This window comes from Netta rufina, assembly GCF_964035555.1.
Source record: "Netta rufina genome assembly, chromosome: 1".
Lineage (NCBI taxonomy): Eukaryota > Metazoa > Chordata > Aves > Anseriformes > Anatidae > Netta > Netta rufina.
Window position 1 is genome coordinate 67260520 of NC_140123.1, and position 16032 is coordinate 67276551.

General features: G+C 43.3%; 1 protein-coding gene across 1 annotated transcript in view; it reads right to left on the minus strand.

Moving 5' to 3' along the window:
* The window catches only part of NPAS2 (neuronal PAS domain protein 2), a gene marked incomplete at its 3' end in the record, with an annotated part of 49920 nt that extends 37859 nt beyond the window's left edge, over positions 1–12061 (minus strand). The window contains exons 1-4 of the mRNA XM_084305918.1: positions 12015–12061; positions 7155–7303; positions 3774–3865; positions 531–620 (exon numbers count right to left, since the gene is read on the minus strand). Coding sequence (XP_084162044.1) covers positions 531–620; positions 3774–3865; positions 7155–7303; positions 12015–12046 — 363 coding nt within the window. The 5' untranslated portion in view covers positions 12047–12061. The remainder of the gene's footprint in view (positions 1–530; positions 621–3773; positions 3866–7154; positions 7304–12014) is intronic.
* Between the last annotated feature and the right edge of the window lie 3971 nt (positions 12062–16032).

Consider the following 16032-nt stretch of genomic DNA (forward strand, 5'->3'; position numbering starts at 1 on the left):
CAGCATGAAGCATCACCTGGGAGCAGGGTGTGCTCACCTGGGGAAACCCAAGGTAACTGGGGGAGCAGCCTCAATGAGCAGCAGCCACCAGCTAACTCCCACCCCTCTGAATTCAGCGGGGTTTTGTCCTCTGCCTCCCTGGAGCAGAATAAAGCCCTTACCACGCTCCTCGCCAGGCTGCCAGAGGCACTGGTGCTGTTCTCACTAGCTTAGAAATCAGAGATGGAAAAAGATCAGCCAGGTCACCCCGTCCCTCCCCTGGCCAGAGTATTCCCGCAGAGCTTTTTCCATTCAGACCCAAGTGCCTCATAGCAACAAAAACCTGAAGTGCATGAATCATACTGAAAGGGAGCAGAGCTGATCAACAGCGGCGACCGGCATAACGCAGGGACAAAAAAACCCTCTCCGGATTTGCAGGAAAACATCCTTCCCATCCCAGCCCCCACTTTTTTTTTGTGTGTCCATTTCTAAAAACTGCAGGGCCCGATCCCATGGTTTTTAGTAGGAAAGCTTATGCCGTAGTTACTCACCGGCAAGTGCCCAAGAAGAGGAGTAATGCTGTCAGACACGTAGATGATGCTCCCACCTGTGGTTACTGCGATGATGAAGCCATCTAATGCCTAAGGAAAACGTACAAGCGGAGAGTGCTTTAGGAAGAAAGAGGGGTGTAAACAGCGTGTCTCGCCGCATGTTGATCAAACCTGTTTTACTTCAGCACCGTGTGGTTATTGAGTCGTAGGAATGTTATCTCAAGTTGCAGAACAGTAATTCTCTGATTTTACAGTCTGATTTAACTTTTACAACGTTCTTTGTAGTCTAGTAAAACCTACTATTGAAGCAACAAAGGGCTCACAGGAACATTTCATGTCTCAGTTTTTAAATTAATCACACATTTTAATAATGCAAAATGACTAAGACTGGATCCCTTGGAAGTTATTAAAATGAACATTTGAGCTCTGTGTAAATATCAAAGGACGATGAAAGGATGCAGCCCTATCTCAAAATGGTAGTTCTCTGCAAAACCCATAAATCTCAGTTTGTATTAATGTAACGTTGTGTATGGCTGGGCTTTCATGTAAGTAAAAGCAATGCAAATGATCAAATAATCCTTAGCCGGCCTTTTAATTGAGTGATTTATTTTAAAGGTCATGGTATTGGATTACTCATTCAAAGAGAAATTCCCCCTTCTGCAGAGCTTCTTCCTTGCTTCGGTCCCACCTTGCGGTAAGCGCTCTCACGCCCAGGACTGCAGTGAGTGACAGCGCTCTGCACGGCAGTGCTTTCACTTCAAAATTAGTTTCTTCTTTATTCTGAGCCGCAAGGATTTGAGCTAAACCTTGTTCAAAGTTAAATCTAGGTAGATTTCCAGATCTTGAGCTACATCTCACCTACTCTGAGCAGAATCACACTCCCCCCCCCCCCCCCCAAAAAAAAATAAATAAAAAATCAAAGGCAATATTAGGTGCTCAGAGATGATACCAAAACCTTCCCATTGCACTTAAGGAATCATAGGTGAAGATCCCAGTGCCTTCAGGTGGAGCAGGCCCGTTTCCTTTCTGTTGGTTTACTGGTGGCCCTGGGGTTGGTGTTGACTGCCACAGCTGAGCAGTACAAGCACCATAAGCATGATTGAAGCAGAAGAGGGTTTGGTTATGCTCCAGAGGAAATACCTGTTCCTAAGACAGGTGCATTGCCTGGCTGGGGTGGCATGAAGTTACAAAACCTGCCTGTGAATCCAGGCATCCCTCCAAGCAGGGCCCCAAGTTGATCCTTCTAGCCAAGCCATAGAGCATCTTGCCCCCCCACTGACTTCAATAAGGGAAGGAATTTGGAGAACACTAGAAATGCTAATTGTTTCGTAAAAAAAGGAAAGCACAAAGCCTTGAATAAAGACACAAACATATGTTCATTTTCCCAGAGAATGCTGAGCACCCACAACTATTTAAGTCAATGGGAATCTGCTGGTGCTACAATCCTTTGAAAAGCAGGTCAATAACTTATACCCCAGCAGAAGAGTGTGTGTTTAGCATCTCTGAAAACCCTCCAGCTGCTATAGTTAGTTTTATTTTGTTAATCTAAGTGCACAGGATATGTTTTTTTTTTTTTTTTTTTTTCCTTTAGTATAGTATATTCAAGCTGTTTTCTGAAAAGCATGATAGCTGTTAACCCATAGAAGAGAGCAGTGGTTTCACAAGGCAGCTGGATTGTGCATGTTACTATGGTGAAGGTTTTTCTTTCTTTCTTTTCCTTTTTTTTTTTTTCCTTTTTTTTTTTTTTCTTTCTTAAATCAAGTCTTTATTTCATATCCAATGCAAATTATACAAAGTGACTCACATCAGAATTTTGTGGTAAAATCAAGTTAATGTATGCGTACTTAATTTTATTTTTATTTACTTGCAACTAGTCCTTCCAACACTAAGACGTCAGATCTCTCATCAGAGATTTCACTACTGCAACAGTTGTAGATGGACAAACAGATCCTAGTGCCCACTCCTATACGACCTGATGACAGCCTTTTCATGAAGGAAGAAAACACTGTTTTCTGGAAAGCTGCTGTATTATTACTGTGGTTATATATGCTTTGATTCTTTTGAATTAACGCTTGAAAAAATCCTTCCCGTTTTTAATAACAGAACAGGAAAAACTTCAAGCAGTCTTGTCCAACTGCTAATAAAATAATATTAGAGGAAGGGCAAAAAGAAGAAGCAAATAATGAACAGCTGGCTCAACAGGACATCCCAATACCCAATGTTATCATGAAGGGCATGGAAAATCACAGTCGTAAGAAGGTGGCTTATGAGCTACAAAACCAAAAGCAAGAGTTTTACTCTAAAACTGTGTGGCTGATACAAATGCAATCAAGAGTCAAGACATCTGCTAGTGTCTTGCTTTCTGGGGGAGATGTTTTAATGCAAACTGAAGGAGTGATGTATATCAGGTTCCCGTGCACTGAAATGGGAGTCAGCAGTTGTGGCTGCAGCGTGAGCAATCCCTCAGCCCTGAACCTGTGGGTCTCATCACCACCAAATGCAAAGGCTGAGGAAGGGGGCTCGGCAACCTCTGCCTGGTTTGGATGGGAGATGATCATTGTAGAAGAAGGTTCTGGCTGTTACCAGGAGCGAAAAACACATTTTAGCAGCTCATTTGCATTTCATCTCGAACGTGCATAAACGCCATTGAGTCACCTCCCTTCAAATCACAGCTAGTGTTAAAAGCACCTATGGTGTAATTTAAAGATAATTTAAAACCTATCATTGCAAAATAACCCTGCTCCCTATTAGAATAAAAAGTGTTTGATAAGGGCCTGGAAATTCATTACAGTGGTAGTATTAACCGCATCAAGCCAGCAGGAGCTGTCAGTTTTTATCTGGTTGTACAGCACCTAGCACTAAAGGGACGTGACACCGCTGCTTTTTAGGTGCTACTCTTGCATAAATATTAGGCAATAATAATGCATTACGAGAACAGGGGAAAAACTGCCGCCTGCCCTTTCCCTCACCTCTAGTTGTAAAGAACAAAATGTAAAGTGTGCTTTGAATCCCCTTTCTGGATTGCATTTCTTGGAGCCCCATCTGCACCTCTGCAGGCCGCGGCAGCACGGTGCAATGGCGCTGCTGGTACCAGGGTGAAAACCAACATCACACACCAGCTCCAACACCTGGCTTTGCCTGATGGTCAAACACTGATAACTGAAGCTTGCCCTCTTGGAACTGCCAACCACGCTTTGTTCCACAATGGCTTGACAAAATTAGTGAAGCTACACGCATGCTCACCTCCAACATCAGCTGGGTGAATTCTTCGTTGCTGAGGAATGAAGGCTTCCAGTCCTGCTGAATTTCAGAAATCTCCGTCTGTGCCGAGACTTCTAGACAAATAAAACACTTCATTTAAAAAAAAAAAAATCAAAGAAAATTGTATCTTGCAAGACTATATGTAAATTGCTGAAAAGATAGAAATCTCCTCTATATTCAAAAATTGTAGTTTTCGAGCACGGGTTTTGCATACAGAGTGAGAGAATAATGACTGTCTAAGCTGGGCCCAAATCTGGAGCTTTTTCCTCTGTTTTTATTCAACTCAGCTTGAACTGACTTCTGTGGGAGCTTGTACTCACCTAGCCATTGGCCTCTATCAGCATTATTTAGGGATTGATCAAAAGATCAAAAAACAGTTTGCAGAAAAGATCAAAACTGTTTGCAGAAAATGAAAATTAAGACAAGGATCGGCATATGCCAAATTGGTATTTACAATTTGATTTTTCCAGATTAGGATGCCAGAGAGCTAGAGTTCAGCCTGCAGCTACTGTACCAAATGAGAAGCAGCAGGTAACCTCTTTCAGAGAAACCCCAGAGCTTCATAACCCCATACAGCAAATGAATTTCTCCATTCTCCAAAACACAAGCGATACCTGGATGTTGGTGCCAGCCTTGCATGGTGTGTGGAGAAGGGATGGGGCAGCAGTGTCTCATCCCAAATCCTGTCTGATGGGGGTCTCCTGTACTCATGCCCTCATGGGCATCCTCCGTGTCCTCCAAGAGCTCACGGAGGATGCCCACGAGGATGACCCAGCTGTTGGCCAAGCCTGGCCAGCAGCAGCCAGTGGACACCTGGAGCCTGAGAGCTTTCCATGGAGGAGTGTGGGCACGCTGGCGTGACACATCATGTGTTTGCAGTGAAACCTGGCACCATACCAGGGAGAGCTGGGTGTACTGTGGCAAGCCGTTTCCTCCAAAACATGGTGACTTGTGTTAGCTTTACCCGAGCAAGGCATAACCAGACTTGTCAGACGATGTTATGGGGGCAGATCTTATAATTTAGGGAGGTTGGCACGGGTTTTATTCACTGCTCACTCTGCTTCTCTAAAAGTGCTTCCTCATTCAGCACTGTAGGGAAGGGATGCTGAGAGCAGCCTGTCTTCTCCTTTCAGTGCCGCCTGCTAATTAATCCTATTGATTAACACTTACAGAGCGTGTAATACCCAATGCTCCCTATTCTGAGCACACAGGCAAACTGGCCGGAGAAACGAAAGTGGCTCAATGATATTAAAGACGGTAAATTTATAACAGTGCCTGTGCATGTCATCTCCTAGAAATAAACGAAAGCCTTCGTCTGAGCTTTCTGAGTGGAGACGCAGCTTGTTCAGCTCGCTTTCTGCACTGCTGGGGGCTGTCACGGGTAGCACAGCAGCTCAGCACTGCTGGGATGGTCTTACAGGGAGATTTCAAAACCAGGCGAAGGAAAAAGAGCCATCAGCCCCAGTCAGATTTTTATTATGTAGTCTCAAAATAGAGGCTGCTTTCGGCAGGGCCATAGCTTGGAAAAGCTGATACACACAAAACATCAACTGCTGGAAGAATTACTGGAGATTTGGGAGATTCTGTGGATTATGAAGAAAGAGACTGTTTACAAAACAAAACAAAATCTAAAAATTGACCCATTCCTCTGTTATAACTAAAATCTTGGTTTAGCCTACTAAGTGAAAGGGAAATATGATTGAATAAACCAGATCCAAACTATGCTGCAGATAATCAACTTTAAACTGTGATGCTTTGTATTATATTGTGTGACTACTAATCTACTTTAAAAATAGACAACATTTACTGTTTTTAGCAAGTGCACAAAACCAGTCGTAGTTTGACCCAGTTGCTGTGGCAGGATTTGTGACTGTTAGATTTCTTTTACCTAGTTGTTCTAGAAATGAAGTGCCTTTTGGCGTAAATTATTTGGGCTATCAGCTGCACTTGTCTACAATGTTTCAAGCCCTGTGAGATTGTTCTTTGCCTGGCTCTTATAATTGAACATATTCACATTTTCCTTTACTCTGCCCTGGGCAGCTAAAAAAAAAAAAGATATGTTATTACTGTCACTTTTTAATAGGTATATACAATTATCAAACTTTGAGATGTCCTAGTCATGCCCTCCCCTATAAAATCACCAAGTCTATGGCAAAAATAAAATCATTTAGAGAGAAACTTTGCTCTAACAACAGAATCACTATAATTATTTCCTCAGTAAGTTTGACATTTGCGACTCCATTATGTTGGGAGTCATGATACATGAGTTTTTATGTTCTTTTCCATTTCCCCCAGAGCATCTCCAGGGTGGGAGAGGCCGATGAGCAAAGGCAAGCCAGCTGATGCTGACGAGAACCTTCTCTTCTTTGAGGGGCCAGGAACATTCCCCATAGTCACTGGTTGAAGCTTCATCCTCTTCCTCAAGGGAGCAGAGCAAGAGGGCCTCATTTTAAACCAGAGCTCTGATTTATAGGGAAGAAGCACTTCAGCTGTTTATTTTATTATTATTATTATTATTATTATTATTATTATTATTATTATTATTATTATTATTATTATTATTATTATTATTATTATTATTATTTATTTTTTTGCTGTTGGAGGATGTCCATGCATCAGGAAACCTGCTGCGTGTGCTCCTCATACTGACTGGAAACTAAAACAAAGGGACTAGAGCAGCAGGGCTGGAAATGTCCTTTGCGGTGAGGGCACTTTCTAAGACACTTCACTGTCACCGCTGTGTGCATTTTAAAATAAGCTCCTGGTTTTCCAAGGCCAAACTTGACCATTGCAACTGCGCACTGTGCAGATGTGCCATAGCTTTCTGCTTGGGCAAGCCAGGTAAAGCATGTCGGCTACCTATGGATGCAATGTGCCAACACCAACTTCAAAATAATGGGGCTTTTCTGGTCTGAATCTTCTGCTCTCTGTGGAAATTAAGTCACAAACAGCCTACCGAGGAGCAGGAGGCTGGTCAGATTGCTTCCTGGCACTTTTCTCTAGAGAAGTTGGGGTGAATGCTTTGTTTTGTTCAATATGGCCATTTTCAAGGAAGGGAATCTCGCCTCTGGCCGCAGATCCCTCTTGCTCAAAGCATCTCTCTTCTTCACATATGCTGCCTCAGTTCCTGACGTTTGTCCCCTCCCCTAGCAGGTTGAGAGCCATTCTCAACTAACGAGCAGCTGAAGAGATGGATTTGGGCAGCACTGTGCCTGCAAATTATCTTTTTAGAAGCTATGAGATAGAAAAAAATATACCTTACATTGGCACTTTTAGGCCCCTCGAGCCATTTTGATAATCACTGAAGGAAACAATATTGTAATGCCGTTTGGCAAGCGCGTGACGAGCTGCAGTAACTCTTACCATTGTGTTTCTGCAGAAAGCCAATGACTTTTTCCAGCACAGTAGTTTTGTCCATTTTGCGGGTGTTGCCTGGAAGCATGGAGCTGAGCTCTTTGATGAGAACATTGAACTGATCACGCCTCTTCTTCTCAGACTTGTTACGCGAAGCCCTGTAGACAGGGGAAAAAAAAAAAAAAAAGATGAACAGAGAGAGAAGAAAAATCCTCATGCACGTCCTTTTTGCAATGTATACACATGGAAATTAGCTTGCTGCGTGCCTCACCATGTGAAGATCTGTGCTGGCCTTTAGCAAAGCTGTAGAGACAAGTAGGAGGCAACGATTCTCACCTCCTGCTCTTGTCTCTATACCCCTTTTAGAGCCCATCAGGGAGATGCTCACCCTTCTGTGCTTCTTCTGGGTGCTGTTTGGACAAGCCTATCAGGTCAGCATTAGGCCTACGGGTGAAGGAGCTCTGTCTGTCTCCTGGGCACACACAGCATCTTGAAAGTCCACACAAAACAAGAGGAAACAGGGCTTCTCCAACACTATCAGTTGGGCAAACCGTTCATAAAGAAGAGTGGGGACTGATTAAACTATGGGGCATAGCCATCTGTGGAGTTTTAAGAGGAGAGAGAGACCCCAGTCCTTCAGCTCAGCCACTGCACTGGAATGGGGTCCAGCTAGGACAACCTGCCTGCTTTGCACAGCTCCTCTGGTTACCTCTAAGTTGGCATATGGAGAGCCATGGGGCTGTTGCCTCCTAGTCATTCAGATCAAGGACCTTAGCAGCTGCCATCTGGTTCATGTGCCACCTAGCTCAGTCTCCAAGGTCGTGAGGGCAAGGATGTGTCCCCAGACCTGGGGGCTCTGAAGTGCTAGCAGGGGTCCCCTTGCCCATAATGTCTGCATGGCACTGGGCAAACTGCTTATGGTCATGGTGGCCCAACTCCTCAGGTGTAAAATGGGGGCTCTGCAGCTTTCTCTGCCAGTCCTGACTGCTTTGGTTGCTGACTCCTCTGAGAAAGCCTACTTCTGCTGCTGTATTTCAAGAGCTCATAGAAAGAAAGGACCTGACTTCATCTGGGGTGTTTTGACACCTTCAAAATATTATCATTAAGCTGTTGGTCATCTTTTCAGCTTGTGCACTTTTTAATTATTCTTTCTTTTTATTTTTTCTTTTTAAATATACATGCATATCAAGCTATACACAAGGGAAGTTTTCTGAATGGTCCCTATGAATACAACCATCCCTCTGTGTGGAGGGTATCTCCTGGACTTCTGTAGCCATGTGAAAATAGAAATAAATACGACCCAGAAGGTTTGTTTGTTCTTCTGAAAGGTCCTCAAGCAGACAATATTTGCTTTGCTAGTTACATAAAGATCTAAAAATCTGGTTACATGTAGGCAGGAAAGAAAAGCCAAGAGGTCAGTTCTCCTTCTGAGTGTCTCGGTCCCAGTTAAATCTGCTGTACCTTGTAAGGAGCTCTGCACACATGCTGGTGAAAATCAGAGCAGAATTTAGCCCGGCATTTACGTCCCCCTGAGGACCAGTATGGCAATAAACATTTTCAGCAGAGAAATCACTGCAGAGGCTTCTGGATGTTACTACTGACAGAGGGGTAATTTTTGTTTGTCTTGCTCTCAACCCTGAACACACTTGGAGATGCACTGGATAGAAGCCAATGCTTGATTATTTTACAGCATGGAACACAAGAGATTGGGTGGATGCTGCCTGACTGATTCCAGCCTGCTCTTATTACAGCGCAAAAGGCTGTCAGAACAAGATGTGAAAAGCTCCATCCTTATCCTATTTCTGTACAGTTCAAGGGGACTTAAAGAACATCAACATTTTGCTTCCTCATAATTCAATCCTCAGTTCATTTTAAGCTCAAAGGGTCTTGATCCTCCTGAAAATAAAATAAAGCACCAACCATCTATAGGGAAAGGGTTGCTTTGCCAAAATATAAAGATGCCTTGACAGAAATATAAAGTATCTATTTTTAACACTTGACTTTTTATTCACAAAGGAAATAAAAAACCTCCTCTAGTGGAAATAACTCTACCAAGATCTGAATCGATGATCACAGTTAAATCTAAAAAAGAGAAAAAACCCACAATTAGGTCATCTAAACTATCCCTGAACAGTTGTAAATGCTTTTGTTCAGTCCAGTTGTAAATGTCTTAAATAATGCAGTTTTCATCACTTCCCTTGGAAGATTATTCCCTCGCCTTGTTTACTTCACTGCTAGGGCATATCATTTACAGCAAGCCAAAACAGTTTGTGTCTTAATTCCATACTGTTTGTCCCAGTTCTCCTCCCTCCTCGCTACTCCGAAAAAATGTATGGCATATCCAAGGGGAAGAAGGAGACACGGTATGAATAAAATCTGGATTTTTAGTGAATACAGCTAAAGACAATGCAGGACAGCTTGAATTCAGAAAGATCAAAACCACCAATTTAAAACGTGTTCTCAATAGCCATTTTTATTTTTGTATACTTGCTGCTTATTGTCTTAAAGAGAGGCTGATACTTGTTGACCAGTAGCTGTTGCACTGCGCTGATTTACAATGAAATGTGACTTTACATTAAATTTCACATCCCTCTTTGCTGTCCAGTGCATTATATAATTAGAAATAGAATAGAATAGAATAGAATAGAATAGAATAGAATAGAATAGAATAGAATAGAATAGAATAGAATAGAATAGAATGGAATAGAATAGATGTTCTACACATCTTGAAGAGGTCCTCAATGTTGCCAAATTTGGTGCCACTGTATCCACATTTTAGTGTTTGGAATGAGGTTAGGTAGTGCCTTAGGGAGTCAGAGCAGAGCTCAAAATAACCGGTATCCTGAAGGAAGAGCTGTGCAGCTCAGCCAAATAAGAAACACTTGGCCCAGAGGTGAGAGTACAGATGCATGTCCTCGGGGAAGGATGGCCACTCTTCTCAGCATGGGCGGGATGTCTGGATGGTACAGATTGTATGTGCCTAAGAAATCGAAGCTGATAGCAAATGGGGGGAGCTACTCACACTTCTCACTTGAGACACCCAGCTCCTGGCCTGGATCCACCCTCAGTGAGTTATGTCAAGGAAATTCCAGTCTCACCTACTTTTTACTCAAGAAATGGAGGAAGAGAGCAATTTTCCTTGCTTTTTTTTTTTTTTTTTTTTTTTTTTTTTTTTTTTGCCCCCTCTTATCTTTTCCACTTAGAGGGACCTGTTCCTCATGCTGAATAGAATAAAACAAAGATGCTCTTTCTCCTACAGTGCAGGCGAAATGAGAGCTCTCAGTTTTCAGAGCACAACAGCAGCATGTTCAGCCAGTGGCTTCTCCCATGTTTGACTTTCTCTAAAGCTTTGGAAGAAAACATTGTAGCTTTTAAATGAATCTTAGCGGTTCTAGTATACTGTAGTAACTTTAGACTGTGGTGAAGCCTCTCATGATTTTAAATGTAATTTCCAATTTAGATTTATTTCTAAATACCAAAGTGTACTTAAATTATGGTCTAAAGAAGTGATTTCCCTTTTACATATTAAAAGGTATAAATTTTTTTATTCTACCTTGGAGGAGACCTGCCCCAGGGCATGACAAAAATTCCGTCCTCGAACAAACAGCATGAAAATCACACCAGATGGTGATGACAATTGCCGATCGTGAGGATATGCCTTATCCTATTTTTGTCCTCTCTGTATTCATTTAGCACCTTCTTTCCTCAACAATGCTAATATCTTGAAAACGGGCAGGACTTAAGCGTGCCAAGCAGGGGTTGGCTGCCTCCTGCTCACCACCTCCTTGACCCCAGGTGCCTGCACCAGTATCATACACTCCTTGGGGCCCCGTGCACTCTCTATCGGCCACAATCGGCCCGGGAGCATGCACAAATTAGAGGTAGGAGCAAAGGAGAGTGGTTGAGCTTGGTAGTGGTGTGTGCTGACCTATATTGGTGAGAAAAAGCTGCAGGGAGGGAAGAAGCGGAGAAGGAATCAAAGGAGATGAAACTGGATCAACTTGTTGTGCCTGGACTGGAAATACTCTCATTAGGGGGAACCAAGGGAAAAAATGCATGCAGCTGACAGCTCCCTCTTAAGCAATTAAACCGTGGGCCGCAGTATTGATAATGCTTCCAGAAAAAAATAAAATTGAAAAAAAAATCAACAACCACAAATGCTTCCAAACAGCTTTAGTGACACTGCAGATGCCAGCCAGATTGGACAGTTATTAGCGTTTGATTGCCACGGTTCTTCTGCCTTGAAGCACACCCTTCCCCTGCCCACAAAGCGCTCACAACAATTTCCTGCCCACGGATCAGCTGGGACTTTATCCTGGAGTGAAGAAGAGATGTGAATAAATGTCTCTGCCACTTTCGGGCTGACACAGCACTTTGAAAGGTTTTTATCTGTCAGGAAGGTAACTTCTGGGTGTTTCCATCACTGTTAGATAAGCATTGCTGAATAAGTGACCAACACATTATATAAAAAAAAACACATTTTTAAAGTTACTTGTCTATTGCAAGATGTTTCTTATAAAAAACAACCAAAACCAACACACATTTCATACACTCTGGGAGCTAGGATGATGTGCTATAGCAGCAGGAGTATGTTGTTGGTTCTTCAATCCTCGTGGTCTGCAGTACTGTGAAAAAAACGATCAATGCCTCTGCTTTTTTGACAATTTCTGCAGGAAACATTGCTAAGTTATTTTCCTCTTACAGGGTAGCCAGGAATAGGAATCTGTGATATGGCAGTTTTTCAAGTTGCGCTTGGCTTTCTTTTCCTCTCTCTTTTTGATTAATTGATTACGGATAAAACAGCTTCTGCAGCAACAAACACTATTAAGCTTGCCGCGAGTTAAGCAGAGTTATAAAAGAAGTGCTCACCTCTTTGCCCTGTCTTTCTCATCTTCATCCATTAGATTGTCTAAGCAGTTTTTTCTGTTGAAGGAATGCAAGAATCATTATGAATCGTCATGTTGTTAGCTCTACTTGCAGGTTAATCTCAGTCATGCTATTTCATTCTAATAACAGAGTGATGATATCCAGGTCAGATAAATGTGTCAGCAGTGCTCTGTGCCACAGTCCTTGATTTTAAGGAACATCTATTGCAGATAACATTATTCCTCAGCATCATGCTAGCTGTAGGGGCTGCAGCCAGGGATGAAGGCTCCCAGGCACAACACTGTGAGCCAGCACAGTACAAAAACAGACATTTCTTGGGGGATTTTCAGTGTCAAGGTTACTTTCTGCCAGCTTGCAGGCCAGATGAACCCCAGGGTGTGAGCAAGTTGAGGAGGCATTTTCAGCCCTCCCACACTCCCCAAAAATGGACGGGCTGGACTGGTACAGAGCCCGGGGAAGCCGAGCAGACCTGGTGCCCTGAGGAGGAGGAGGAGGAGGTTGCATGCTTCCTCCAGCCCCTCACCACATCTCACACCTCTGCCACAGCACAGGAGCTGCAGTCCTGCCACATCCCACACAAATATTTTCCGAATGGGCACCACAACGCTGCTGTGAGCCCCGGGTATGGTCAAAGTGTCATCTCCAAAGTGATGGTATAACAACATGCCATGATAATGCTCGTTTTCAACAACCAGCTTTTCATTTAATGTTTCCTCAAAATGTAGGACATGAAGAAAATTGAAGGGGGGAGGAGGGAAGTTAATTGCTGTGCATTATTTAAGTCCATGGTATTTTCCACATATGAGTCACACAGGAATTTGCCTGTTTAAGGAACATTTTATTAAAAAACAGGAGTGAAAAGTTATCAATGCTAAGAACAGTGGATAAATTCCCTCCTTCTGTCAGTGGCTCTTTTACAGTCATATTCCACCTGCTTATTACTCAACAGTTAGCTAAGAACATGCAACTACCCTGTAATTTTTTATCAAATATAAGAGGAATGAAAAATTAAAGCTACAGGTCAGTGATTGGAGGGTAAAGCTAGTGCTTCACAGGATTCAACGTGTTGATGGAGGAGCATAAATAGAAAATAAGAAGGCTGAAGGACTGGCAAATTTAAATTGCTGAATTCTGTTATACAGAACAAAATAAAAAATAATACCATATATACATTTTTTCAGATACTTCTTTGATTTGAAAACAGGCAAGTCAGCCATATTGCAATCTATATTTTAGACTAGGAATGTGTATAGACACAGTTAAATTTGTAATAAAAATCCACTCTCATTTTACAAATACTATAGGTAATTATTCCCCCAGCCCAAGAACTGGGCTGATAGCCCAACAAGTGAGTTTTCAAATAATTCAGGAAAAAGTGTAATGACAAAATTCAGTGTTTTTTATTGCTGTTTGCTCACTTATTGGAACTGAAATGTCCTGCTATGTTATTTGAGAGTAATGAAAGCATCACTATTATGGCAAGGCTTGGCATTTAGGATTTTGTTATCTTTCTTTGCTAGAGCTCAAAACTCCCCATAACATGCACTCCTGTTGAATGTAGGATACGACATGTGAGGTGGGGCGGCGTCAGCAGAGGACGCCGCTTTCTGTGAATCACTGAAGATCTTCCTCTGAGGCTCTTCTATTTGCAACAGATTCCCAGCAGAAAGCAGGAATACGGGGACCAGAGCTCTGGGTGGCTCTGAGTAGGGTTGGGGGCAGATGGGGCACTCGGGAGAGATGCTGCTCAGCCTCATCTGTTTCCACCAGGCACGACAGACCTATGGGAAGAGGTTTCCTGCAGCTGCACTCCACAAACTGTCAAGGAATTGCACTGCGGGGAAGCCTCTATCCTTACCAGGGAGCAACAGGTCTAGCTGGTCTGTTCTGCCAGGGATTTGGCTAGATCTATACAGCAATGCGTGGCCGGCTTCCAGTAAACAAGGTTTCTCTCTGACTGACATGAAGTTCTGGACCTGCTGTGCTGTTGCTAGTGTTAGACAATATCTAATTGTCATTTCGCTTCTGTTTGCTCACACGGCAAAATCTCCAGAGCATTGTAAGCATCGCTAGCAGTGTTTGCCAGTACATATGTACCATATGAAATTAAAACTGCTCTCAATAAAATGGATCCGGCAGAATGTACAACTGCTGCTAACCAGTGCTGTCACACCTCTCCTGAGCCTGATAAGATGCTGGCTAACACCAGGAGGAGGAACCCATGCCATAGGGCTCAGGAATGCGCTTTGGGCAGCCTGCTTGCTTCACATTATCCTCCCGGTCCTGGAGCCAGCAGGGTCCCAAGTGGCAAACTGGGAATCTCCTCTTTCATCCCTGTCAGTGCCTGGCTGAGGAGGCAGTGCAGGCTCCCTGCAGTGACGGAGGAGGCAGCGAATTCCAGGGCTCGCTGCCATGCTTCCCCTGCAAAGGCATGACATAAAAAACAAGTAGCACCAGGATTTCATAAAACAGTCCTTTCATGCGAACAGAGAATTGGAAAACCTACGGGTAATGGCACTACACGATCTAACTCCTGCCAACAGAGTGTTTAACAGTGGCATTTATGTTTGGGGCTTTATCAGTACCATCATTATCAAGGAGCTATCACTCCTGAAGATGGGAAACACCTGGAACAAGGAGGAGAAAGCTCACATGCTCCTACCATGACAGCACTCGAACAAACAGACACACAGAAAGACACACACCCACAAGCAGAGCAAACCAAACCAACGGCAAGCTTTTCAGCTGTTGCCTGAAGTGCTCCTCAGACAAGTTCCTACCTTCAAAAGTGCTTAATTTTAAGAAGTGGGAAAGTACAGCATAAGAAACAAGGCAAGCAATAAAGGCCATCATCACATCTGGGACATCTGGATGGGCTGATGGCTGGGCCCCTTCTGTATAGAAACTTGTATAGAAATACTTTATTTCTTATGTTTTCCTTTTTGGGATAGGTTTTCTCTATTTTTCAAGATGAATGCTTCTTCAGCTAGTGGAGAAATGCAGCATTCTGGAAACAAAAGAATGGCTAAAACTCCTAAACCATGTACCCCTGGCTTAGTTATCAGATGGGGAATCACAACACAAACATCTTCCTCCCCCCCCATTCATACTATGAAGAGTTGCTTGGGGAAGGATTAATTCAAGCATGGTGCCAGCTCACTTTGGGGACTCCCCAGAAGAAAGGCTACATGTGTTTGTTTTGATACAGCCTATTCCCAGTGGACGCAGAACTTGCACTGTAAAATTCTTCTGGCCCCAATCACCTCATGCTGCACTGGAAACATGGCTTTTATTGAGTTAAACCATCACTCTCCTGTGTTGGGGAGGTTGCTTTCCCTCCTTACTGTGCTACTGCTCAAGAGAATACACCGTAAAATGACTGACACTCAAATGCAAGTAAGCAGCTGTTGATTTCCCAATAAGTTGCCACGTGGCCAGCTAATCTCAGCTCCTGCAAATCAGCCTGACATTTAACAAGAATTTTCAATCACCTTTGTTTAACTCAGCTGAAGGCAATCTCTCTGTTGATGATGACGAAGACAGAGACGTAAATCTCCTTTACAGGCCCTGGGATGTGCCTGGGGAAGCCTGGTGAGCAATTACAGGCATGCACAGCCACACTGCTGTGCTGGCACCACTGCCAGGTCCCCTGCCCGGGATGATGGCTTCAAGGTCTGACTGTGGACACATGGTAGTGTTGTCCCATGGGGGCTACACAGCACTAAAGTGGACTGAAAAGTAGAGTATTTCCCTTCCAACCTGTGCTGGGGGGGCAAAGAGCCCCTAGCACATGGGAAGGAAAGAGAGACAGGCAAGAAGAGACAATCTAAACATTTTAAATGTCTTGTTCTACATTTCTTTGACATGGATGAAGCCCTCAGACATCCCACCATGAGGGTTATGGTGGGTACACACACAGAAAGGATTTGTATCAAATCAGAATAAATCGAGACATTCACAGGCACATCGAACTTATCTGCACCCCTCCAAATTTATTTTT